We start from the raw sequence: 24816 nt of genomic DNA, 5'->3' as shown, positions 1-24816 counted from the left end.
CAAAATAAGCTGTAATAGGCAAGAACAAGAAAAGATCAGACAATTTGCAAAATAGCAAATGCCTTTGCAAAAACCTTTTTCAGACTCATCAGAGGCAGGAAGCCTATAGGCATCGTAGGTATAGAGTGTTAAAAGGTTTTTGGGAGAAAAATCTTTAATAAGCTATATTAAATTGATAACGCCACACTGAAAAAAATTTGGGAGGATCCTCTATTAGAAATTTGCAGGGATAGTATGAATGAACCTAGTCACATTGAAGTGCTACTAAAAGACCAAATTAATAATAAGAAAAAGTGATTGATTGATCGAGGTAGTATTCCAGATTGCTGAGGGGGGAACAGCTGTGTCTATTCACAACAAAGATTAGCCTAACTTAGGTGTTAATTTTGAGGAAGATAAGCCTAACTAAGGTGTTACTTTTGAGGATGAGATCATGAAAACATCTAGTACTATTCTTTGAAAATCTTGCTCCATTCCTAGAAACCATCAAAAAAAAAAAAAAAAGGAAAAAAGTCATTAGGAAATAGTACACAACAGATCAAAAGCATCTTTACCCCTTCGTTATTTAAATCTGTATGGGGCCCAGGTCTTGACTATTGTGCACTTCTTGTCAATAAAGAGAAAATGTCAAAGGTAATTGTAAGTATGGAATTGCTTTTGAAGGAGAATTGGATAGACCAGCTTTGGTTTACAGCGGGGTTGACTGAGAAGGTACTAATGCCCACAAAGTAAACAGAAAAATATTACTCACCAGTTCTAACTCATTTTGTTTCGTACCCCTTGTTCTTACCAGGCAACGCATTGAAAATGAAAGGAAATGTTTTTCAGGTAATGTGCAATGAAACTGTGAAACACATTGTCATAGTATCTTAGAAGCTAAGAACATAAATAGAACAAAAATGGGAAGAAATGGCCATCAAATAGTTATTTTTGTCTCAGAGAAGCCTTAAAGCGTGGATTGCTAGAAGGTGGGAGGATATAAAACGGAGAGTGTTGTGATGGCACTTCTTCCTTATGTTGTTTTCATTTGCATTGGCCACAGCTTGAAGCAGGTGGTCGGCAATATGGCTGCTTGTATTTATGCCTCAAGCTCCACCTTTTCTCTTGTGTACTTAAAGCCTCAGGTAGCAAGACATTCGAGTTACTCCTCAAGCTGCAAAGCAGGGCAGAGAAGCAACCCAGCACCCACTTCAGGTATTTGATGTTTATTGTATGTGTGCTTCCCCAACAGCCCCGTCCTTCAGTGCACTGGTGCACTTCGCGTGACCTTTGAATTGCTTTACCAGCTCCTTGTGGAATTTGAAACGATAAAAATAGTAACTGTTTCCAATCGCATATATTTAACATTTGTGAAAGGCAGCGGGTAACGGCCTAAAAGCACTGCTCAAAGCAGCATTTAATACTCTGTCAGCTGTTATGATTGTGTCCAACCTGTTGCCACCGTGAGGATCTGCACTAACCCCTCCAGGCTCTCCCAATCCCGGGTCGGTGTGTGGCTGAACCTGCCGTTCCTTCCAGTATCAGTTATTAGTTAACAGGTGGCAACTCCACTCGAGCCTGGGTTTGATCTGCAGGAGGCTTCCCACCAACACCTCACACGACTGCGAGGATCCGTGAGGCTCTGAGCTCGGGGAAACTCCCTGCTCCGCCAGGCCCCAAGGGAAGCACCCTGCCTCGCCGCTGCTCCTGTGGCCAGGCGGCTCTCCGGACAAACCGGGAGGCCGCAGGGCATCGGGCCGCACTTCTCACAGGCTGGGAGCGGGGAGATGCCCGTTCCCGTCAGACCGAAGCCGAGTGGCGGCCCCGAGTCCCGCAGAGGGAGACGCCTCGGCTAAAGGACGAGCCTGCGCCGCTAGGCCGCGGCCCGCCGCCTGCCGGCGGCTCTGCGCAGGCGCGGCCGCTCGCGCCCTTCCCTGCGTGGGCGGGGGGTAGGGGGAGGGGGAGCACAGGCCCCTCCAGGTGGGGCGCTGCGGGCAGTGACGGCCAAGAGGCCACGCCCCAAGGAGGAGGGGAACTTCCGGCCGCCAGTGCAGAAGCCGGTCAGTCGGCTGAGCCGCGGTCACGCCCACACGGGAGGGGGCGGGGATTCCGGCCAGATCGGGCCGCTTACATAACAGAAGGGGCGTGTCCTGCGCCTGCGTCACCAGCCGGTTCCCAGCAACGCTCGCGGCCCCCTATATAACCGGCATCCGGGCAGAGAGGCGCTCTACATTCAGTGGCCCCCACCAGCGGCGCCGGATCCTGAGCTACCTTTCGCCACCCACTTTAAGTGACCGGGATCGTCTCGCCCACCGCCACCATCGCCATGCCCGGGTATTCCAGCGACAGGGATAGAGGGTGAGTCCGGGGGCCCGGCCGGCGCTAGCCGCCGCCAGCGTCCGGACTCTTAGACCGACTGTGGGATTCTGGTGGTTGTTTTTTAGCCGCTTAAAATGGCGGCGAGTCGTGGGGGTTGGGCTTCGGAGCCCTTCTCCTCCGCTCTCGCCGTCTCCGGGGCTTAGCGGGGGGAGGCCGGGGGAGGGGAAGCGGCGTTAGGCGCTCTTAGAGCTGGCGAGGGCGGCCGTTGAGCGTGGGTGGCCGTACAGTCGGACGGGGCTGGGTCCGTCCGCCTCGGCGCAGCCCGCGCTTACGAGCGGCGCGGGTGGGTTATTTTTTTTTTTCGTGGGGAAAAAGGGACTCGCCCCCCACCCCTCCCGTGCCGCACCCCCGAGTATGGATGGTCGACGCAGAGCTCGATTCGTCCCCCCTCTTCCCCCCCGCTAGTGGGGGTGGGCTGGGGAGCGGCGGGCTGGCTGGAGGTTTGTGGGTCAGTGGGTTGGCCGGGCGCTTCGTCGATGCCGAAGCCTTGGGGAGCTCTCGGTAGGGCGGTTCCCTCTTCCTCCCTTCCCTCTCACAAGGGACGGTGGCTCTAGCTGCTGCTGGCAGAAGCCGGCCGGCTCCCGCTTTGTGTTGTGTAAGCGGATGTTAATGGCCGGCCCCGCCATGCGGTGACTGAGGGGAAATCAAAATGCCGGCTGCTGCTGCTGCCTTTGTTCCTCCTCCTCCTCCCCCCGCCCAGCTCAGACTCTAAAATGGCAGCGGCTGGAAAATGTGGCGTAGACAGAAATGAGAGACAAAGGAAACAGCGCTGGCAGGAAGCAGCGGCCACTCAGCCAGGTCCCCTCTGGGAGCGCTGTGTTGTGCGGGGAAGGATCGCTCCCCGCGCCCGCCCGGCCGAAATTGGGGAGCAATCGGGGCAGGGGAGGGAGCCCCGCGTTCGGATCCAGTGTAGCCGTCCCCAGGGCAGGGCTTCGCGGTGCTTCGAGCTGCGCCTCCGGGCTGCCGGGGCAGGCGTTCGAGATGAGCCTTTTCTGAGCCGAGGGACAGAACCGAAAATGCTCATGTAAAATGCGTGGCTTTGGAAAACACGGTTATTGAGAAGGCTTTATGTTTTGGGATACAAGAAAACAGCTTATGGGAAAGTTATCCCGAGGTTTCATAACTGCCCATGCTCACTTTCTGTAGGCTGACACACAATGGGGGTGTTGCTTAGGTGGGAAACCATTTTGATCATGGGGTAATAAAAAGGTGCTAATGACCTTTGTCCATGTTGCAACTTGCTAATAGGCCTTTCAATTTCAAGGAAACTGGAAGATATGTTTATCTTAGATTCTGAACGTGAATTGTAGCTAGGCAGATTGTGGCATTTGCAAATTAAGTATGTTTTTTTGTTTGTGTCCTGCAGCTGGGGTTTATAAATCTGAATTCTGAAGTTGCAGGATGGACTGCAAAGCTAGTGGTTAAGTTGTATAAGAGGAGGACCAAAATGTTTTTCTTGAACTCTGGTGCAATCATCTTCTAGGTTTGGAGCCCCCCGCTTCGGAGGAAGTAGAGGTGGACCTCTCTCTGGGAAGAAATTTGGAAACCCTGGGGAAAAACTTACAAAAAAGAAATGGAATTTAGATGAGCTGCCGAAATTTGAGAAGAACTTCTATCAAGAACATCCTGATGTAGTTAGACGTACTGTGGTATGTACCCCATCTAACTCCCATGAAAGTAAACAAATGAAGTGTAAACATGCTGAGGGTCATGAGGCCCAGCAGGCATGGATGGGGTAACTTAGAAGATAACTTTGGTATCAAAGCTTATTTCCAATATTTTTTTCTTTTGTCTTGCAGCAAGAAGTTGAACAGTACAGATCAAGCAAAGAAGTCACAGTTAGGGGCCATAACTGTCCAAAACCAATTATAAACTTCTATGAAGCTAACTTTCCTGGTAAGTGACAACTAGTACACTGGTCGTTCTTCCAGGCTTGATTAAGACAAAGGCTGTTACTAAGTTTTGATTTTCTCTTCAAGCAAATGTTATGGAAGTAATTCAGAGGCAGAACTTCACTGAACCAACTGCTATTCAGGCACAAGGTTGGCCTGTTGCATTGAGTGGATTGGACATGGTTGGAGTGGCACAGACTGGATCAGGGAAAACGCTGTCTGTAAGTTTTGGTTGTAGCCTGGAACGCTGCTGGATTTCAGCAGCAAAAGTATGGCCTGGCTTAGTGCAGGCTGAACCCTTCTGGGAGGAGGTTGTAATGAGACTTTTTCTTTCTTCCAAACAGTACTTGTTGCCTGCTATTGTGCATATAAATCATCAGCCATTCCTGGAGCGAGGAGATGGACCCATTGTGAGTATTCCTAAGTGAAAGGGGATCTTGATTTCTAGAGAATGTGGTTTGTTTTCTTAATTATTTTTTTTACAGTGCAATTGTGCATGCTCACAAGAATGCATAGCTGTACTGATTTTCTCTGTATGACTGAAGCGGTTCCATGTTTTGGTGGTCTCCCAAGAACACTCTGAACTTTGACTGGATTGTCCTTAAAATTGTACAGAACAGGGCTAGATGTCCCATTTTGGAAATTGCTATCCTCTGGAAGCTAGTGACTTTCAGGTATCTTGGTGCACAGCACAGGTCAGTGTTGGGTAATTGAGATGCTAGGGAATTGAGTTTGCTGGTCTGGGCTACTTAAATCCGCTTTAGTCATTCTGGCACTGAAGGAATAGATGAAAACCTTTCCATTTAAAGCTAGTATCAGACTAGAAGCTTCAAACAGGTATTGAACTAAAAGCTGGGTATCTCATTTGTAGTGTCTTGTGCTGGCACCAACTCGTGAACTGGCTCAACAAGTGCAGCAGGTAGCTGCTGAATACAGCAGAGCGTGCCGTTTGAAGTCTACGTGTATTTATGGAGGTGCTCCGAAGGGACCACAGATTCGTGACTTAGAAAGAGGTATGGATAAGCCTTGATGCATCTCTGTATGAGGCAATGTGAAAACTACTTCAGCTGACTTTACTCCTTGGTTTGTAGGTGTGGAAATCTGCATTGCAACACCTGGAAGACTTATTGACTTCTTAGAAGCTGGAAAAACCAATCTCAGGAGGTGTACTTACCTCGTCCTCGATGAGGCTGACAGGATGCTTGACATGGGATTTGAACCTCAGATCAGAAAAATTGTGGATCAGATAAGAGTGAGTATAAGTGGGTCATGCATTTATCACTGTTGCAGAAACAAATGCTGCTAGGCTCATTAAAGTGAGGGTAGTGGAATAAACTTTTTCAAGCTTGCCTGGAGAGATTTTTGGGTTTGGTTGGGCATTTGAATTGACCATATATTGGTCTTGTACTGACCTAGTCTCCTTCTCCAGCCTGACAGGCAAACTCTGATGTGGAGTGCCACATGGCCAAAGGAAGTAAGGCAGCTGGCTGAAGACTTTTTGAAAGAATATGTACACATCAACATCGGTGCATTAGAACTAAGTGCAAACCACAACATTCTTCAGATTGTGGATGTGTGTCATGATGTAGAGAAAGATGACAAGTAAGTAGTCAGTGAGGGGCAAAGTGTTCAATATTTTTTTTTAATGGTTAGTTTTCGTTTGTGCACTGCAAAATGAAGTGGTCTAGATGCATTTTTGACACTGAGACAACTACAAATAAAAAAAATCAGGCTGTTGCAATTAAACTTGCACAGCACAAATTAATTCCATCTCTAACCATAATCTCTTCACAATAGGCTTATTCGTTTGATGGAAGAAATAATGAGTGAGAAGGAAAATAAAACAATTGTTTTTGTGGAAACCAAAAGACGGTGTGATGATCTTACCAGAAAAATGAGGAGAGATGGGTGAGTCTAACAGCTGGAACATCAGTGAGCCACCCCAGTAGTCTGAGCATGCTCTGGATCGTTCTCGAGTGACCACTTAACTGTGGTGTCAAAACTGTCAAATACAGTGACACCAGGTCTCGGTTAAAATGCTAAAACTAACTAGAAGCTATTTGGAATTTGCCAGTAGCCCTATTCTGACTAGTGAAACTACCTGAGGAGCGGCATGAGGTCAATCGAGTTATATATTTCCAGGTGGCCAGCGATGGGTATTCATGGTGATAAAAGTCAGCAGGAGAGGGACTGGGTCCTAAATGGTGAGTGTTTCGGCGATTTCTACAAGGGTATGATCTGTGTTACTGAATGAAGAACTGACGGGTTGCTTGTGTTACAGAGTTCAAACATGGAAAAGCACCAATCCTGATTGCTACAGATGTTGCATCCAGAGGTCTAGGTTAGTACAACTCGTAATGCCAGTTGCCCAAAGCTATTTAAAGAAAGTCTATTGCTTTCTTTAACCTCTGCATTTTTCTAAGTTTTCTTCACATAAAGGTGCAGTCTTTGTGGCAAGGCCTAGGCATGACAATCGGAGGACTCGAGGGGGATGGAGGACTAGTGGAAGTGATCGGCTGGCTGCTTCCAGTCAAATAGAGAGGTGAAAGCTGAGAGCATTGTGTGCCAGTAATCTTCAAAAGGCAAAGATCATCCTTTATAAACTACTACCCCATAAACTGTTCTCTCATGAAATAAGCAGTTTCATTCACAGTTCACTTTGCCCTGGTATTTCTCTTCTCTCCATGCTTTGCATGATTTGCCATGGTGCAGTACTGTTAGTTTTGTGCATACTGTCTGCTGTGATCTGTGGGTCTTTGAATTTCAGTGAGTTTGCTGAAATGTCGAAGAAAATAATTACAAACTTCAATGTTCAATGAAATTTTTTTTCAACCATGAAATGGAGAGAGCAGCTTTAAAATGTACTAAGCCTTGTACAAATTGGTGAGTACTGGCACATGAAATCTGAGAAAAAGTCCACCTCTCACTTTAGCGAGTGGGGCAGGAAAGCAATGGCTTTTCAAATGCCTTTGAAAGTCGAAGTTCCTCCACCTATACATAGTCGTCATGTCGAGACCTGCCAGAGAGAGACACATTCTCAAGTGAACCCTGGCTTCTTGGAAGCGCTTGCCTAGACGAGACACAGTGCATAAAAACAACTTGGTGACTTTGGGGGGACAGGTATGTTTTTCTTGCAGCTGCGGTTCAAAGGTCTTGGCAAGACGAGCAGTGTGGCCCCTTTTTTTTTGAGCTTCTAATGAGTGTGTATGTGAAGGACCTTGTATGTTTTTACTCTAAGGTCCTCAAATGAGCACATGAAGAGGCTGCTGTGAGCTTTAGTGGCCCTACTGCAAGAAGCATTCAGATGTCACTTGATGATTTGTAAAGGGGACTCTTGAGTTGGGAATGACAAGCAAATGCATACTCCTTTATGGTAAGGTTTTGGATCACAGGGTGGGTGATGAGACGGGAACAGACGGAGTGTGCATAACTTTCTCTTCCACAATACTCGTGCAGAAATGGATGATTCTAACACTGTTCTTTGCAGCCATTATTTCCTTTAAAGTACAATTGTCTAATGTTTATCTTCGATTTGGCTGTTGTGGTGTGCAAAACTTTGTACCTTGCTTTTTGCCACACTGCAACACTTTACAGATGTGGAAGATGTGAAATTTGTCATCAATTATGACTACCCTAACTCCTCAGAGGACTATATCCACCGAATTGGACGAACTGCCCGCAGTACCAAAACAGGCACAGCATACACATTCTTTACTCCTAACAATATTAAGCAAGTAAATGACCTCATCTCTGTGCTTCGGGAGGCTAATCAAGCCATCAACCCCAAATTGCTTCAGTTGATTGAAGACAGAGGTTCAGGTAAGTGCTGTTCTCGACAGCAGTGCATAGCTTTCCTCTCGGAACAAAATGGAAACTCAAACTCCACCTCCAACCTCTCTCCAAAATGGATGTGGAAGGTGGTTTAGCTACCAGTTATGGTGACCTGAAAAGGTATTTATTAACAGGAATAAAAACCCCAACTCCCCCTCCCCCAAATGCTTCCCACTCATGTTGTGGCACACCTGTGGCTGGTGCTGGCCAGAGATGCACTTCTGTTTGCTCTGAAGTAAAATGCTTCAGGGCTCAGTTTTGTGGCACTCTCTGACGTGGCTAGGGAGGATGGACACAAGTGTCCTGTTGGCAAGGTGAAAGTGACTTTCTGCCTTGATGCCACCACTTCGGTTACAGGGGAGAGTATATGACTTCTCGTAGGTGAGACCACTTTCTCTATCAAAATAGTCTTCATCTAAGCAGAATCCAGTTGGCAGCTGGAAAGGTAGTAGGTGTTCCTTGCTGGGACACAGGAAGGAAGATTTTTCTCTTACTAGCTGAACTCATTTGGTGGTATGTAAAATGCAGCCTTTATGAGAGAGATACATAACTCTGTCTTGTCTCTTTTAATAGGTCGTTCCCGAGGTGATCGACGTGACAGATATTCTGCGGGCAAAAGGGGTGGATTTAGTAGTTTTAGAGAGAGGGAGAACTTTGAGAGAAACTATGGTGCGCTAGGCAAGAGAGACTTCGGAGCAAAAACTCAAAACGGGGCCTACAGTGCCCAAAGTTTCAGTAATGGAACTCCTTTTGGGAATGGCTTTGCAGCTGCAGGCATGCAGGCTGGCTTCAGGGCTGGTAACCCTGCCGGAGCTTACCAGAACGGCTATGAGCAGCAGTATGGGAGTAACATTGCAAATATGCACAATGGCATGAACCAGCAGCAGTATGCGTATCCTGCCACTGGTGCTGCTCCTATGATAGGTTACCCGATGCCGACAAGTTATTCTCAATAACTTAGTGTATTTAAATGTCTCAGTTTTTCATAATTGCTCTTTATATTGTGTGTTATCAAAACAGGATAGTTATTTAAGAAATGGGAAATGCAGAAATGACTGCAGTGCAGCAGTAATTATGGTGCACTTTTTCGCTATTTAAGTTGAATATTTCTCTACATTCCTGAAACAATTTTTAGTTTTTTGTACTAGAAAATGCAGACAGTGTTTTCAAAGTAAATGTACAGTGATTTGAAATACAGTAACAGAAGGCAGTGCATGGCCTTCCAATAAAGATATTTGAAGACCGAATTTTCTTTCAGATGGCAATTTTCTCAACATGTGCACAACTTTACATTAATGGAATGTCAAATGTTTTTATATTAAATTCTAGAAAGGTTTCTCAACTGTGTCTGATTAAACATTTAAGCTTATACAAAAAAAAAAAAACCAGCCTTGCCTTGATTGGGCTAGATTGCTTAGCATGGCAGGCTCTGCTTTGATGGGGAAGAGAACTAAAGCTGACTTCTAAGTAACTGCTGGAAACAGTGCTCTTCCTTGTCTCGCTAGCGTAGGGCCAGTCTTTGGAAAAGATCCACTGGAGTAACGGGGTAGCGAAAAGTCTCGCGAACCACACCTCTGCAGTGGTGTTGCTGATGAGCTGCTACGAGCGTAGGAAGCTTTTGCAGCACCGTAACTGTCGCCTCCAAACTAGCATATGTGCGGACCAGGCTCGAGTGTAATGTACCTACAGCTGTCAGGCCTTGTGAGTTAGCATGCAGGCGTACTATGAGCTTCAGAGAAATGGGAAGATCTTAGTATTAAAACTTCAAATTATACTTAAACTGGTATTGAGCAGTGATTTCTTTATGGAAGTGGGGGAGGGAAGTGGGCTGTTGATCCATGAATGTACTTCAGGGATTTCTTTTCAAGGCTTCAGTACATGCAAATGACTAATCTCAAAGCACTGCCCATGCTGAGTGAAGCAACAGCATTTCCTTGACGAGCATAGCTGGAATAATACTTGATCCTGGGGTTAAAGTACTTAATGCTCTCAAGCAGGGTATACTGAAATTCCAGTTAATGCTTTCAGTTCCTTCCTCTCGTTTCAGTAACAATGATTCACTTCAAGTTTAACAATGCTTAACTACAGCTTAATGCATTCAAGGTTGACTTCTGCAAGTATTGAGGCTAGATTTTGTCTAGGTTGTTTTGAACCTAAGTCAGACTTTCCTTCACACTTGAGTCTGTGCTTAGCTCTTAGTGATTGCTTTCCTCTGAGGCTCAGCTTGTGATACTCGACCACAGTCTAATTACCTCTTAATTATGTATTTCTCCCTTTGTGGACTTGTATCAGTTGACACTGGAGTCTAAAGCCGCAGTTGGCAATGTGGAAAGAGCTTTTTTTAATTTGGTTTTGCAAGGTTCCCCTTGCCCAGTGTCATCGATGTTGAAGACAAGGAAGTAGATGGTTATCTTCAAAATATGACATGTGACTTGCTAAGTTTCCAGGTCAGTTGCTTGAAACAAAAGGCATAGAAAGCTTGTTTTTGTTTTAAAAACTTTACACAAAAAAAGGTATATGTAGGAAACTTCTAGCTTGTGAGTTAAAATTGACAGACTGGGGGTCTCTCACAGTGGTGCAAAGAACAGATAGCCTCTTCCTTTAGATGAGAGATGGCACCAACCAGATTTTTTAAGTGAAACCCAGGTTGGTGTTTGCAAGTCTTACTGGTTGAAAATGTGCTTTGGGAAGTTAATCGGGAAATCGTGGGAAGAGATACATCTCATGACTTCACGGTTTTTCAAGGCTGTAGAGTCTTGGTGGATTTAAGTGTCATGGCCAAATCAGCTCCCTTTTAGAAACTGGAGTAATTTTAAACTTGGACTCAGAAGTTCTGTCTTGCTTCTAGATGTGATGTAGGCTACTGGAGTGCTATTTCTGAATTTATTTAACTAGGCACAACTTGAAAAACAGGAACTTTTTTTTTTTGGCCTTTAGGGTGTTTCCAAATGACCATCATCTAGGGGAGGGGGTTCTTGCTCAGAGCAAGGTGGGCATTCCTCTTTGCACCTATGATGAAAAAAGAGCTGTGCTAAATAGCTTTGACAATATTGTCAGAGGTAACCTGCTACAGCAGATCTGCCTTAGAAATAAAAATTGCACCGAGCAGTACTTTTGCGCCTAGGAGTAGCAACTCCTCCAGCTGACCCAGTGCCCTACTAACGCATTGTCTTTTCAATTCTCTGTCCCTCTGGCCTGGCCGCTGGGGTTGTGCAGTAAAGAACCGACGCTGAGGTTATTCCTGGGCCTTGGGCTTGAACACAGATTAATTTTTCCTGACGGCCAGCTTGCAGAGTGGTTCCTCCCCTCTTAAGCCCCAGCTTCTGGCAGCGGTACAGAACCGTGACGAAGCACGTACGGAAATTTCCACTGCTCTGCTGTGGGGCTCCTCTGCCAGCTGCGAACTCGAGCAGCGTTAGCAGCGGCGGTGCCTCGCCCGCCTTTGCTGGGTGCTGCAGCGCCGCCTTACCCTGAGCCCCGCGTTCCCCTTGGAAAGCCTTTTGTGTCGCTTCAGGCCGTACAGGGCAAGGCGGAGCTGCTCTGACGAGCCCTGTGTGGGCTTTTCCCCTAGAAATCTTCCGCTGCGGCTGTAAGGTGTGCCACGACAGCGAAGGGCAGGGTCTCCTCCGCCCCCCGCCCCTTCTAGCCCACAGCCTCGCCCTCGTGCGAGGGAGGCTCCTGACCCGGGCCGCCCCAGTCGCGGGAAGGCCGGGCTCTGGGTCGCTGTGCCCGAGGGGAGGGACGCTGAGGGGCCCGCGCTGGCCCTCAGGCCGCGGCCGCCTTCAGGGCGGGAAACGGGGGGAGGAAAGGCCCCGGCGGGCGGGCCCGGTCGCGGAGTGCTAGTGCGCATGCGCGGCTGCTGCGTGTGTGTCTGTGTGTGTGTCTGTGTGTCTCTCTCTCTTTCTCCCCCCCCCGACAGGCCTGGCGCCAGCTCCGCTTCCTGCGCGCGCAGGATGTGGCGCGTGCGCGGTGCCCGCACCGTCCGAGTTCCCCGCCATGAGGGAGGCGGGAGGCAAGGAAAATGGCGCTGGGCTGCCGCCAAGGGGGCTGGTGGTGCGGCAGCGCTCCCTTGGGGCGGTCCGTGCCGAGGCGGCGGCCGCCCGCCGTGCGGATCGCGGAGGAGGTGGAGGCCGGGTCTCCGGCGCGGCCCTACGCGGTGGCGGCCGGCGGCGATGAGGCGGCGAGCGGGGAGGAGCTGCTGGAGGTGTGCTGGCGGCGGCACTTCCTGCGGGGCGGCGCGGAGCCGCGGCCGGCGCTGCCCTGGCGCGCCTACCTGAGCGGCTGCCACCCGGGCTTCGGGCCGCTGGGCGTGGCGCTGCGGGGCAACCTGGCGGCCCAGTGGTGGGACTCGGCGCTGGCTTTCCGGGAGCAAGTGTTCGCGGTGGATGCCCCCCTCCACAGCCCGCCCGCCGCCGGCGCTCCGCGGGCTGGGCCGGGCCTCCGGCTGCTGCACTCGGAGACGCTGCGCGAAGCCCTCCGGGGCAGGAACTGTAGCCGGGAGCCGGGCGGTCCGTCTCTGGAAGAAGTGCTGGGCAGCGCGGGGATGCTTCGTGAGAGCCTCCTTCCCGGTAGGTCCGTCGTCCGCCACCGCGGGGGTGAGGCGGCTCTCCGGACAGCCCAGGCTCCTGCTGGGAGCTGGGAGCGAAGCAGCTGCGCTCAAGGGAATTTTCCAGTTGTGTTAGTGCGCTGGGAAAGTTTCACCTGCGTGCTGTGGGTTTGGGTCCTTTTCAAGGACCCGAGCAGCGTCAATGCCAAAGTGCACATCAGATGCAGCCCCTTGTCATAGGGGAAAGGCACGTTAAAATGTCAGTTGCCAGTGTACCCGGGGGATTCAGGCTACAGACTGCGGAGCCAATCTCTGCGAAACATCAATGCTAGCAGGGCTGCACGTACAAAGAGCCTGTGTATTGTATGGACTACCTTCACTCTCAGTGGAATTAAAACGTCAAATTTTTCTTGGGGCTTCTAAAATTAACGTTTTGCCTTTTGACAGGTGCTTTGGCGCACTATGTTAGCTGCTTGGAAATGGTGAACAAAAGGCTGCCTTGTGGCCTCGCTCAAATTGGAGTATGCTTTCACTCTGTTCCAGAAAGTGAACACAACAAAAAACTTATAAGGTAGAGTAATAGAAGGATTTTCTAAATCCTTCTATTTTAATACTTAAGCTAACTGTTTTTACTTGTTTCATTTTTGGATTATTTTTGAGTACCGTCTCTTGCTTTTTCCTTGTTATTTTTGAAGGAGTTAACTTGCTGACCTTGCTATTCTTTAAAGAATAGGCGAAAGGACCACGTCTTTGCTTGCATGGTTTAGTTCTCCCCGAACTGCAGGACAGTGGCTCGATTACTGGTTACGCCAGAGGCTCCAATGGTGGAGAAAGGTAACAGCAGCACACCCGTGGGACATCTTGGCCCGCTCCTTTATATCTCAGGGAGAGGGGGAATAGACACCCTGGTCAGTTTTACAGTGTTCAATTGCTTGGCTATTCTTGTCGCTGAAATACGTGTATTTCTTGTGAGAAACCGAAAAACTACTTATGACCAACCTGTTAAATAGTTTATAACGTGACTTGCAGAGAGGCAAATGTTTTGTGTTTCCGAGTGATTTGAGATCAAAGTGCTGTAAAACAAGAGATTTGGGCTGTGATTTATAAAAGTCTTTTGCTGAAAATCACAGACTTCAGCTTATGTTACAGACTTGTTTTTTGTAATTAATACAGCATGCACAGTAGTGATCATCTCATATCTTTTATTTTCAGTTTGCAGTAGGCCCATCTAACTTCAGTAGCAGTGACTTTCAGGACGAAGACGGAAGAAGAGGGTTTAAGTTACAGTACAGCTTTCCTTGGGGAACAGAAACAATAGAAACGTTGAAGAACCTTGGTGATACCGAACTGTTACAGATGTATCCAGGGGATAGTTCAAAATTACTTGTAAGCTTTGCTGTATTAAAAATCTCTTCTGATAAAGATGATAATGTGTGAGAGAAATGGTTCCTTTGCTGGTCCAGTTGCTTTGCACGTGACTGTCTTTTTTATTCTTTTTTGTAAAAGCAGAACGATCAATACTCTGCAGTCAGACCTTCCTTTTCAAAAGCAGATAAAGTAGTGTTTTGGGGGTTTTTTGCAAGGAGTTAATTCTTTGAAATCAGAGATGAGCTACACTGACAAGACAGCTGTTGTCAGCTGCATAGCCTTTACCTGTAACTGTGAATAGATGTCAAGACAAACTCAGTCTGTGTTTTGCAGCGTCTGTCTTTCCTGGTTTTGCATCTTATCTCTATACAGAAGGCAGAAGACTGTAATGTAACCTACAAACTGTGGGTTATGTAGTGATTTCTCAAAATATGGGGACAGATCCTTGTGGTCACTTGGAAATAATCTATAAACCTCCAAACGAAAATGCAGAGTTTCAGGTGTTTTGGCCACAGATTAAATTCATGATCAGAGAGGCAGGACAAGCAAATAAATCCATCCTCTTCTGATCTGCTTTTCCTAGTGTTACAGTCTGATCTAGTTAGTGTTACACTTTAAAGATCGCTGGTAACTTTTTAAGATATACATCTTGATTGTATTTTAAATGTAATCAGGGTACTTGAGCTCAAAGGCTTTTGGGGACAGTCTTTGAGGTATCCTTTTGTGGTGTTTTTTTTTTTTTCCTCTTCAGGGCCGAGATGGAAGAAAGAATGTTATTCCTCATGTTCTGTCCATGAGTGGAAATCTGGACCGAGGAGTATTAGCCTATCTCTTTGATTCTCTACAGCTAGCTGAGAATCCATTAACAAAAAAGAAAAATTCACAGAGAAAGGTAACTTTCTGTAGGAAGCGTAAGGGAAGTCTAAGTACAAAACCCACAGACAAAGTGGTAAATTCAAGCATGGAAATAGCTCCCTTTTGCACATGGCCATCCTCTGTTCCCCAAAAGATGCAGGCAGAACGCTTCTTACTGGTAGCAACAGGCTGGCCCCATGGGACTGCCTCTGTGGTCCTTTTCACCCACATAAGCAATTTTTCTCTCATTCTGAGGTCACCTCGTCTGTTTTACCCTCTTTCTCTCTGTTGAGTAGGTAGGCTTTAGCCATGCGAGTGATGAAGGAGTTCAGGGGAATTGGAATGCAGCTGCTGTGGGTGGGAAAGGGGAGTTTGTCTCTTCCCGTGGCATCTGTAGGCTGCTGAGAAGAGTAGAAAAAGCGGGTCGCAGGTGGTAATGGGGCATTTCCCCAAAGACCATCATTAATCTCACTTTTACTCTGGTTTTCTGGGGTTACAGTGCTAGCTTTCAGACAGCACTTGTTAATCAAACAGCTGTTTGGTCTTTAAGGACAGGCAGCAAACTGGATGGTAACTGCTGGGCTGTCTGATCACTCTGGTTCCATTAAAGATGATGGAGCTCTGCTAACAAAACTTCCATCTCTTTTTCTGGGGCTCAGCCAAAATGGAGTAATTTCTGCCACACTAACCTAGCTGGCATGTGTGTTAGTTAGATAAAGTACAGCTTGCTTCTAATTCAGGATTTTGTACTATGAGAAAATTTTTGACTGTTTAGAACCTTAACTTCAGTGAAAAAACTTTAATATTTCTTAGTTCTGTTTAGAATTTTACACTTAACTACACTTAGTAATCTGTTGCTTTTTGTAAAATAATTAGGTGCTTAAGCTTCATCCTTGTTTAGCACCTGTTAAAGTGGCCTTGGATGTCGGAAAAGGCCCCACGACAGAGCTGAGACAGGTACGTTGTAAGAAAGCTTTTTAACTTTGAGCACTGACTCTCCGCGTAACCTTCCGTTACAATTCAGACACTGTTTATGTTGGTGAAAATCATGCTGCTACTTTGATTCTTGGAGATCTGTGGTTGTACACATTTCACAGCCCTTCCGCTGTGCAGCTTGTGAGAGGTAGCTGCAGGAGTACACTGCAGACGGCCTTCCTTGTCTTAACAGGCTGCTTTAGTACTGCTAATAGAGATGGTTATTTGTTGCATGCAAAACTAAGGAAAATAACAATCCCTCACAGCTTCTTCATCTTTCAGAATTATCTTGACACATGGGGCATATCTTCAGAAGGATTTTAAAAAGTTTTCAAGTCAGTCATTAAGCCAGTCCCAGCAGAAGGGGGGAAATTTACACTGGCATGTTTTTAAATAGAAATGGAGATTTAATTGCCAGGCTGCTGAGATTATTTCAGTCAGAAAATTAACCCCAGCTAGGAATGCTAATACCACACATACTAAGAGTTTTAATGTTTAATTTCAAACCCTCAAAGTCTGTCTTTTAACTTTTGTTTTTAAATAAACGCAGGTTTGCCAAGGATTGTTCAATGAACTGTCAGAAAATAGAATTTCTGTGTGGCCGGGTTATCTTGAAACTGTGCAGGTATCTTTGGAACAGCTTTTTACAAAGTAAGGAGAAACAATCTTCTGTAAATTAAACTGTGAAGGTGAAAGATGACTCTGTGTGGACTAGCAAAAATATACCTGTTTCAGGAAGAAGTCATCGAGTGCAGTAACCACATGACTGAAGTCATGTGTCCTGAACTATAAACTTGGATTCAATTAGTTTTATTACAAAGAGCAATCTCAGGTAGTTCATTTTTAAAATGAAGTGAAGTATAAGCCTTTCACATGTTATTGTTGTTTCTCTGGAACTGTGAAATGCCTTGTAGAGACTTTCCTGTGGAAAATAAATTTCTTCAGATGAGTCGTTCGTCGCAGAACTGTTTCCTACCCTCATCCCCCTTTTTTGCATCTGGACTGATTCTGTGTTTCATTAAGTGCTATTTCAAATAGCACACTGTGCCTCATCTTGAACTTCAAAGTCCTTCAGGTCTGGAACCATTACCATTAGTGTATGTGATGGAATTTTTTGTGCAGATAAAAACTACAATTCCAATTGAGGGCTTCATATATGGTTTGTTGATCAGGAATGAATTTTGAGCATATCGCTGCTCGTATCAATGGATCTTTAGCATACTGATTTTTTCCTGAGAAAAATAAATACAAGTATTTGTTCTGTGCAGTGGTCTTCAAAGTAAATAACAGAAGAAAGATATATTCTGCTTCTACAAAAATACTCTTGTAATAGGTCACTAAATAGCATTCTTTTTATGTACTAAAGTAAGTAAATACTTTAAAGAAATGTAATCAGGAAAGCAAGGAATATGGCAACAAGAAAACTGGTGACTTCACGCTGGACTTCGTGCAGTATAGCAAAAATAAGTATTTACAGCTTATGGTCCTTTGTAGGTAACTTATCTGAATTTTCATACACCGAAAGCAGTAACAGGTGTGCTCTTTTCTTTGCAGGTACGATGAGATGAGTGTTCTCTTCATGGTCTTGATAACTGATGCCACTCTAGAGAATGGAGTGGTCCAGCTGAGAAGCAGAGACACCACCATGAAGGAAATGATGCACATTTCTAGGCTGAAGGACTTTTTAATTAAGTATGTAACGTCAGCCAGAAATGTGTAAACTTAAATTTGTTGAATAAAAGGAGTTTCTTAAACACCTGTGCCTGAACTGGCTCCTATGGTGCCAAGGACTTAGTGGTTTCTCTGCAAATAATTCTGATAAAACTTGCTGGTGCATCTGTTTTCTGTCAAACCTAGACCATCTAGGTCTTCCAGGTTGCATTGAAAAGAAGGAAGAGACAAACTTGTCCCTCCTTAGCCAGACTAATCATTTTCTCTTTCATGTCCTCAGTTTTACTGTCTTATTGAGAACACTCCCATCCTACCCTACAAATTTATCTTTCATCTGTGTATTGCTGACACAATTATGGTGTCTGCTGGGAAACGGTATTTTATATAAAAGACTTCCAAATCTTAAATGTTTTAATAACATCAGTAAGTATCTTTGTGTTATCTGTTTGTAGGAATGTATTTTAATCATATGGCCTCAGTTCTTCAGCATTTAAGCTACTTCAACTTGCACTTGATAGACATGACAATCAGGAATACATTATGAAGCATAACAGGAGATAAAGAAATAAATTGTCAACAGTTTTTGCCAAGCATTTTTGTGGACATAGAAAATGGTGAAAAAGGACTAATGTGTGATCATATTTATCCTTTACAAGTTATAGTAAAAATCAGATAAAAGAGTTTGTATAGATACAAAATTGAGTGATTCTGATCTTCTGTAGATTTGCCACGCGTGTACAGCTTAAGTCACTGTGTTAAAGTGCTTTAGGGCGTACGCAACAAGGCGGGTGGCCACGGATAGTCATTAATGTCAGGAAACACAAGAACCTGCCTTAAACATTACCGTGGTGCCTATTTAACTATAAACATGTTACTTGTAAGCGCTATACACTAAATAATATTAATTCCTGCATAGTGTAATTATGCCAGATATAATGCAAGGCTAGCATACAGTGGCTGTGGGACTTACTGAACTTCTGGAATTCTGTGTAAGCTGGCTATGGAACGGCATTAAAACAAGCCAGAAACATCTGAGAAACAGCCTATAGCAGGATGCAGAATTTGTTTTGGAGTTAGCAGTCCCAAAAGTTAATTTTAGCATCCTGTCCCTGCTCTGAGAGCTGAAGTAATGTTGAACTGAGAAATTGCCATCCTCGCTGCTAGGTAACAGCAGGTACAGAGGCCAAATACGGATCCTCTAGCGTGTGTCTAAGAGGACAACACAGTTGGGATGGGGTTTTTTTTAATAGTTGACTAAAGCCTTTTGATTATCTTGTGTTTGCATACAATCCGGTTTCTACTTCAGGAGAGTTGGTAAATGTACAGGACCTTGGCTCTGAGTGGAAGCTCCACATCATTTATTCCTTTCTGTTTGTTCAGATGCATATAATGCCAGACTATATATATAGTGTCCATCAGGATCTTACCTGACAGTGATTGCATCGTTTTGTTTTTTATGGTGCTATTTGGGCAATAAGCTGCTGTTTGTCTAATTGCTGTTTGGGTCTTTGTTAATCCCAGTTTTTATCTGTTCTGCCTTTTCTTTTAAGTTCAAGTCCTTAGAGATTATGACTTGGGGATTTTTCTTGCTAGTAAAGAATGAGCTATATTGTCTGTCTGCAACATAATTAGGCCAGGAAACTAGCATCTAAACATCATCTCTTTCTGTGCAGACTTGGTGGTACTTGCCACATCTGAGGACTGAAAGATTCTTTTAAAATATGTGATTAAGTTAATCACAAAAGAGATCTTACCTTGCACTCAGTCTCTGATGAGGACCTTCGTATAGACTGTAGTACATTCCCTCTTCTCTGCTGAAAGCCAGAATAACATAATTCAAATTTCCTTTTTTGGAACAGATACACAACAGAAGATTTAATATCCCATCAGCAGCTTGGTCAGTAATAGTATCTCCTGCATCGTTTCATAATGAGGCTGTTGAATTTTTGGGTCATGGGATGGTGATTGGCTTTTTATTTGGGGTTTTTTATTTGCTTTTTTTCCCCTCAAAGTCTTAAAAGTTATTTTAATTTCTCCATAGTAAGTAAGCAGTTTCAGTATGTAACTGCTACTATTTAAACCTGGCTTCCCCCCAGCAAAATCCCCCAAACCTGTATTTGTGCACAACAGATGTTCCAATGTTACAGCTTGAGGCTTTCACCTTTTTCATCTTCTCTTCTAGTAACAGAAAAGTTGACATATTCTTCTTCTGGTTTAACAGGCTCTGGATTAAAGATGATGAACAGCAGTTAACTCTATTACAAGAGACTCACCAGAATTTATTTTTTTTAATAATCTTGGAAACAAAGCAGTGAGATTCCGTATTGGATATAAATCTACCATGCTTTCTGTAGCGTTCATGGGCCTTATGAGAGCTATTGTCACTGTCCTTGCGGGCTCGGTGGGTAGAATGCTGACTGGTATCTGGCATGAGCATCTGCACAGAGCGCTTGGCTAACCCGGCAGAGCAGCTAGAGCTGCTGCTGCATGAACAGGAAGGTAGGTTTGTTCGTAGCGACTGATTCAGTTTTTGGTGTTTAGAAACAGGAAATTAATACTTTGCCTTTGCTTTGTTCGGGGGTTTCTTTTTCCCTTGACAATACTGGCATTCATGTATAAGGCAAATGTGGAAAACTACAAGTTGATAGCATCACAGCTCTCGTGTAATGTCTTCATTTTATGTTCTCTGCAGTTAAGTAGCACAGTGTCTTAACGCAGGTCAGTTGCTTTGTTCTCCAGCATTACTTCATACTTTGAGTCTTTTCAAAGTTAAGAAACGTAATAAAGAACTATTGAATATTGACCAATTTTTAACAGAATGCAGGAGCTACGTAAGTTCTATTGCGCTACAACTTGCGTATAGCCCACTTCTGTCTCTTAGTAAATGGGCATTGCACCTCTGATCTACTTACTGTCTTTTAATTTTCTTTTCTTCTGAAATGGCTATTTTAATCCTCGCCATGAGTTGCCAAATTCGATTCTTCATTTTACAGCTCTTTCCAATAGATTTTTGTGTAGAACTTCAGTTCATTTTACGAGTTGCAGTTTTGGCTGCATGGCTGACGGGTAGTGCCAAATGGGGATCCTGAGGGACTTCAAATAACGCCCCTGCCAGGCACGGTCAGTAGGAGGATTAGCAGCTCACCTACGGAGTAGTAGTAGGTGTCCCCTTCCGCTGCTTTTGCAGTACCTGAAGAAACTTGCCCATGCTAGCTACAGAAAGTATAATGGCATTCTTCAACCAAACTCCCACCAGTAAGTTTCATGACTGCATGAGGAGTAACACAAACTTACCAATCTCTGTGTATATGACGTAGTTTTCAGACTCTTCTGCGTTCGTTGTTGAAGTAAGTCTGGTTGAAGGCCTAGCAGACTTGAGTTTTTCTGCAAATTGTAAAAGAAAAACAAACACATGCTTATATACATGTATCAGTTTTTTTCTTACAGGGAAATAAACAGCTCCATGACATTCTTTGAATACTTGGTGATCTTGGAAAATGTTATTTTGATAAAAATTACTCTTAAATGAAGGGCATTTTTAATAGAATTTCCTTTCTTTACTAGGAACAGAGGTCAAATTCCTTCCAACATTTATATTATTGTTTTAAAATAAAAATATAGTATTAAATTAGGTGTTACTTTGCTTCCCCCATCCCAGACTGCCATCTAAAACATCGCTCGGAGGTTTTGCCTTGTCACTGTCTTGTTAAGTTGGCTATGCTGGTTAAGAGGAGACTTGACAACGTCCCAAAATACCAAGAGCCTAACTCTACGCTAAAATGTATTGACAGCATAAATGAGCAGCTCTGGAAAATGAAACAGACATTCAAATGACTCACTTGCTTTATATGAAGGAATTATGAAAAACAGAATTGCCAGAGCAAATCCTATTACAAATAGTGGCAAGATCAGCCCAAGACAAATGATCAAGTGTTGAGAATGGTTTCTCTCTTCTGCCAAAAAGAAAAAAAAAAAAAAAAAAAAGTATTTATGCAATGAAACGTTGTTTCATGTTCTAAGTTTTTTCCGTAAATTAAATTAAAGACTTTGCATATCTTTCAGCTTTTGGATTAACTGTGGTTTTAATGTAACTGCACAGGAGCGTCCCAAGTGCACACTGCCACAGCAGAAGGAAGGGAGCTTGCTGGTGCCAGTAGACTTTCACAAAACCAGAGAGAAAAGTGAAACTAGACTCTCTCCAAGGTGGAGCAAGGTGGACTGGGGGACTCTTGTACAAGTGAATCTTTTACAGTCATCCTTCATGGTCGCTTCAACTTCTATCTAGGGTGCTTGGAATACTCTTTTTGCATTCATTTTAGAAACTTAAATTATTTTTGAACATTACATTGCAGGAACAAAATTTCTGGCTAAAAAATTTGCACTGTTACAACATTCTGAATTTTTACGATCCCTGTTTATTGACAGTGGTAAAATGTTTCACACGTGCATACCTGCTAATGTAAAGTTGAAACTGTTGCTGTATTTTGTATTATTGGAAAAGCTATTTTCAGCTCTGCATTTATAGGTTCCGAAGTCACTAGAGGAATTGATAAATAGAAAAATCACAGCTGCTTCCCTCTTCTGCATCTTCACTGGGGGCCTGATGCTTTGCCTTCCTTTGAAGAATACGTAGGTGATTGGAAGAGAGCCGTTCTCCGAGAAACAAGACAGGGTCACGTTCTGGCCTCTCTTTGCTTGAGAGGTGGGTGAGCTCAGCACTGGCTGGGAAATTGGTTCTGCAAAAAGAAAACTGAAAAGGCTGCGTCACTAAGCACAGGACAAGCTCCGAAGCAAAGCTCAGAGTTAAGCGGCGGCACTGGCATCGCGGATGGAGGGCTCGGCGAGCCAGAGCACAACAGCGCTGCCGGCTCTGAAGGAAGTCGCGGCCGGCTGCAGTGAAGCTCGGCTCCGCAATCCGGGCAGGTGCACGCTGCAGCCCAGAACAGCGCCTGCTGCAAACTACCCCCTGACTCCTGCTGCTGCAGGTGCATTGCATCAGACACGGCTGTGTGCGCCTGCAGTGCCATGTGCTGAGAAGGTATGAGCCAGACATACCTGTAAGGGTGAAGTTGAGACCGTTGCTGTATTTTCCGTCTCTGGAGATGTTATTCTGAGCTTTGCATTTGTATTCACCCACGTCACTGGCAGAGTTGATAGTCAAGTTAAACAAACCAGGGGTCAAGTCTGTCCTATTTAACGTGGATACCTTCTGATTTTGTCTGAACAATGTGTATCTGACAGGTGGAGATCCAGAGTCCAAGTGGCAGGAGAGTGTCACGTTCTGGTTCATCACTACATTTGATGTCTCCTGAACAGATAGAAGCCTTGGATTGGACAGCATCTCTGGAAAGAAGAAACTTCTGAGTGAGTTCACTGCACCTATCATCCAAGAAACTCTCATATTTTTCCCAAAATATGTTGAGGACCTGGCTATACTTATTTCTGTCAAAATTATATTTTTTTCCACTTTCGGTAGCAGGCAACACAACTCTCTGTTTTTCAAAATCAGGATGCAGCTTCGAACACTCAATTAAAAACACATGTCTGTGCAAAAGAGAGCATATACACACAAAGCCAATAGATTTAGTCAGATGAACCAACAAAAACAGTTTTGAACTACAGCAGCAATGAAAAAAGAAGTAGAAAAGAAAAATATAAATATTATGGGATGCTAGTTATAGGAGAAAGTAACCTTATCTGCTAGTTGAGAGGCAGCATGTGAACCTGAAAGTAAAAGCAGTATTTTATTTGTGGCTGTATGTAAACAGGCAGAATTAACCTTATGTAAGTAGATTGAAGTTTTGAATAGTAGCAGCAGGAGCCTTGATAGTCTATCAAATTAGTTTGCTTTTATGAGGTTATACAAATAATTGGCAATAAAAGCTTATAATATAATTTCATAGAAAATGGTGATAAAGTAGTCATGATTAAGATAAATTATGACACTTCTAGAGGAGAAAAATTATGTTTTAACAACTTAGAGCAATTTTGACTGGACATAAAAGTCAGCAAAGAGACAGTTAACTTTGTATAGAAACTTGTAAACTGTCTCACTGCACAGACAGGGGCAAAAGATTAAATTTTACTGAAGATTTTGGATGTTTTTAAATCCCTCCCGCTTTTTTTATAACAGCAGATTTCAGCACATATCCCAAAACCAAAAAAGAGAACTTACCTTTGCCATTTGCAGTGGTTTTCTGAATCTGCTGAGACATTTGAACTAAGAGAAGAAAAGAAAGCATTCAGACAAAAATCAACGGTTCCTGTTTAGAAAGATTTGTAATATGTAAGAATTACGTCTTTAGCTTACAGTAGGAAAACAGCAGAATTGTGAGAAAAAACATTTTCTTGCTACTGAGCAAGAGAGCTGGTAGAGTTACACTAATGAGATCTTTGAGGAGTGGCTCTAGGGGTTGAGGAAGTCCTGAATACGGAAACAGTGCGGATCTTCACTGATGTTTGTGTAAAGACTTTTGTCATATTCCACTTACGCTTAGCCTATGGCAGGCAGAGCACTGGGCAGAAGAAAAAGCTGTGAAGTGAGGAACAGCAGTCTGGGATACAACTGAATGTTCCATACAGTCGTTCTGGGACGTTGCTGACACAATCAGCAGCTTTTCCATGTGAGAGCCGTGCGGTAGAACCGTGCTGCCATGCAGTATACAAGACTATGTAGTTTCTCTAGCAGTGTTCTTATAAGGGAATGCGATCACTGATTCGTATCAAACAGTCACACAATTGCTAGAGATAATGCAAGTAACTGTATGGCTGAGACTAAGAGAGTGTGTTGTCCGGGGTTTTTTTAGCAGCAATGTAATGTAAAAAGAATTGTCAAAAAAAAAAAATCTATAGACGTTTTAAGATGCTGCAAGAGACGAATTGGAATTCCCTGAAACAAAAGCCTGAGAAGGGAGAGGAGAGCAAAGGCCCTCCAAGCTTCCCCAAGGAATGTCTCAAACACTTGCTGGGTAACACAGACCTTGTGCTCAACGAACTGATAAGGCTACGCTTGCTTCCCTCTTGTGTGCCTGGATAGCACAGGATGTGGCTGGAGGAGGGAGCCCTGTGGAGACAGGGCCGTTCTGCTCTGGCACAACTTGTTTGTTCTCAGGGCCATCGTCCGATGAATGACCTTTGCCTCGTTATCCGCAAAATGCATATTAAAGTTGACCCCCCTCTAGATGCTAATGAAGGTTTTGGAGATCACGCTAAACATATGTGACTATAGCACTTGTCTCTCCACCCAGATCATGCTATGCATTACCTGGGGGAGCGGAGAGGAACCTGAAACCAAACGGTGGGGTGGGTCATACTGATATG

The 24816-nt window shown here is 44.6% G+C and overlaps 3 protein-coding genes across 4 annotated transcripts; 2 read left to right on the top strand and 1 right to left on the bottom strand.

The window, feature by feature from the left end:
• Window positions 1–2195: 2195 nt before the first annotated feature.
• Window positions 2196–9861, top strand: DDX5 (DEAD-box helicase 5). 2 transcript variants are annotated; one of them, XM_086473595.1, is made up of 13 exons: window positions 2196–2313; window positions 3842–4007; window positions 4158–4254; window positions 4338–4471; window positions 4595–4660; window positions 5122–5263; window positions 5342–5502; window positions 5680–5852; window positions 6048–6158; window positions 6393–6454; window positions 6532–6591; window positions 7845–8069; window positions 8655–9861. In XM_086473595.1, exons 1-13 carry the CDS (start codon window positions 2306–2308, stop codon window positions 9035–9037), a joined length of 1788 nt encoding a protein of 595 aa, XP_086329721.1. In that variant the 5' UTR covers window positions 2196–2305; the 3' UTR covers window positions 9038–9861. The 2 variants fall into 2 exon arrangements, with proteins under 2 accessions (XP_086329721.1, XP_086329720.1); XM_086473594.1 differs by having other exon boundaries at window positions 2196–2337.
• Window positions 9862–12102: 2241 nt separating this feature from the next.
• POLG2 (DNA polymerase gamma 2, accessory subunit) lies at window positions 12103–17579 on the top strand. The gene is made up of 8 exons (XM_009955917.2): window positions 12103–12649; window positions 13075–13198; window positions 13356–13461; window positions 13840–14013; window positions 14747–14887; window positions 15727–15807; window positions 16376–16476; window positions 17380–17579. Exons 1-8 carry the CDS (start codon window positions 12103–12105, stop codon window positions 17543–17545), a joined length of 1440 nt encoding a protein of 479 aa, XP_009954219.2. The 3' UTR covers window positions 17546–17579.
• Window positions 17417–23840, bottom strand: MILR1 (mast cell immunoglobulin like receptor 1). Its single transcript, XM_086473427.1, has 9 exons — window positions 23807–23840; window positions 23672–23716; window positions 22552–22839; window positions 21948–22232; window positions 21336–21449; window positions 20791–20880; window positions 19658–19720; window positions 19251–19310; window positions 17417–17449 (listed from the first exon to the last, which is right to left on the bottom strand). Exons 1-8 carry the CDS (start codon window positions 23838–23840, stop codon window positions 19258–19260), a joined length of 972 nt encoding a protein of 323 aa, XP_086329553.1. The 3' UTR covers window positions 17417–17449; window positions 19251–19257.
• Window positions 23841–24816: the final 976 nt, after the last annotated feature.

This window comes from Leptosomus discolor, chromosome 15 (assembly GCF_034619465.1).
Source record: "Leptosomus discolor isolate bLepDis1 chromosome 15, bLepDis1.hap2, whole genome shotgun sequence".
Classification (NCBI taxonomy): Eukaryota; Metazoa; Chordata; class Aves; order Leptosomiformes; family Leptosomidae; genus Leptosomus; species Leptosomus discolor.
This window is presented reverse-complemented; position numbering and strand designations above follow the sequence as displayed.

Excerpts from the sequence above, each read along its gene's own strand:
- DDX5 (XM_086473594.1), top strand. The coding sequence starts at position 2,306 with ATGCCCGGGTATTCCAGCGACAGGGATAGAGG. Across the intron at positions 2,338-3,841 it reads TCCAGCGACAGGGATAGAGG|GTTTGGAGCCCCCCGCTTCG; the intron begins GTGAGTCCGGGG and ends ATCATCTTCTAG. Across the intron at positions 6,159-6,392 it reads AGAAAAATGAGGAGAGATGG|GTGGCCAGCGATGGGTATTC; the intron begins GTGAGTCTAACA and ends ATATATTTCCAG.
- POLG2 (XM_009955917.2), top strand. The coding sequence starts at position 12,103 with ATGGCGCTGGGCTGCCGCCAAGGGGGCTGGTGGTGCGGCAGCGCTCCC. Across the intron at positions 13,462-13,839 it reads GGCTCCAATGGTGGAGAAAG|TTTGCAGTAGGCCCATCTAA; the intron begins GTAACAGCAGCA and ends TTTTATTTTCAG. Across the intron at positions 16,477-17,379 it reads TTGGAACAGCTTTTTACAAA|GTACGATGAGATGAGTGTTC; the intron begins GTAAGGAGAAAC and ends TTTTCTTTGCAG.
- MILR1 (XM_086473427.1), bottom strand. The coding sequence starts at position 23,840 with ATGTTTTTTCTCACAATTCTGCTGTTTTCCTACT. Across the intron at positions 21,450-21,947 it reads TTTCAACTTTACATTAGCAG|AAGAGAGAAACCATTCTCAA; the intron begins GTATGCACGTGT and ends TCTTTTTGGCAG. Across the intron at positions 19,721-20,790 it reads CGTCATATACACAGAGATTG|AGCCTGTTAAACCAGAAGAA; the intron begins GTAAGTTTGTGT and ends TCTTTAATCCAG.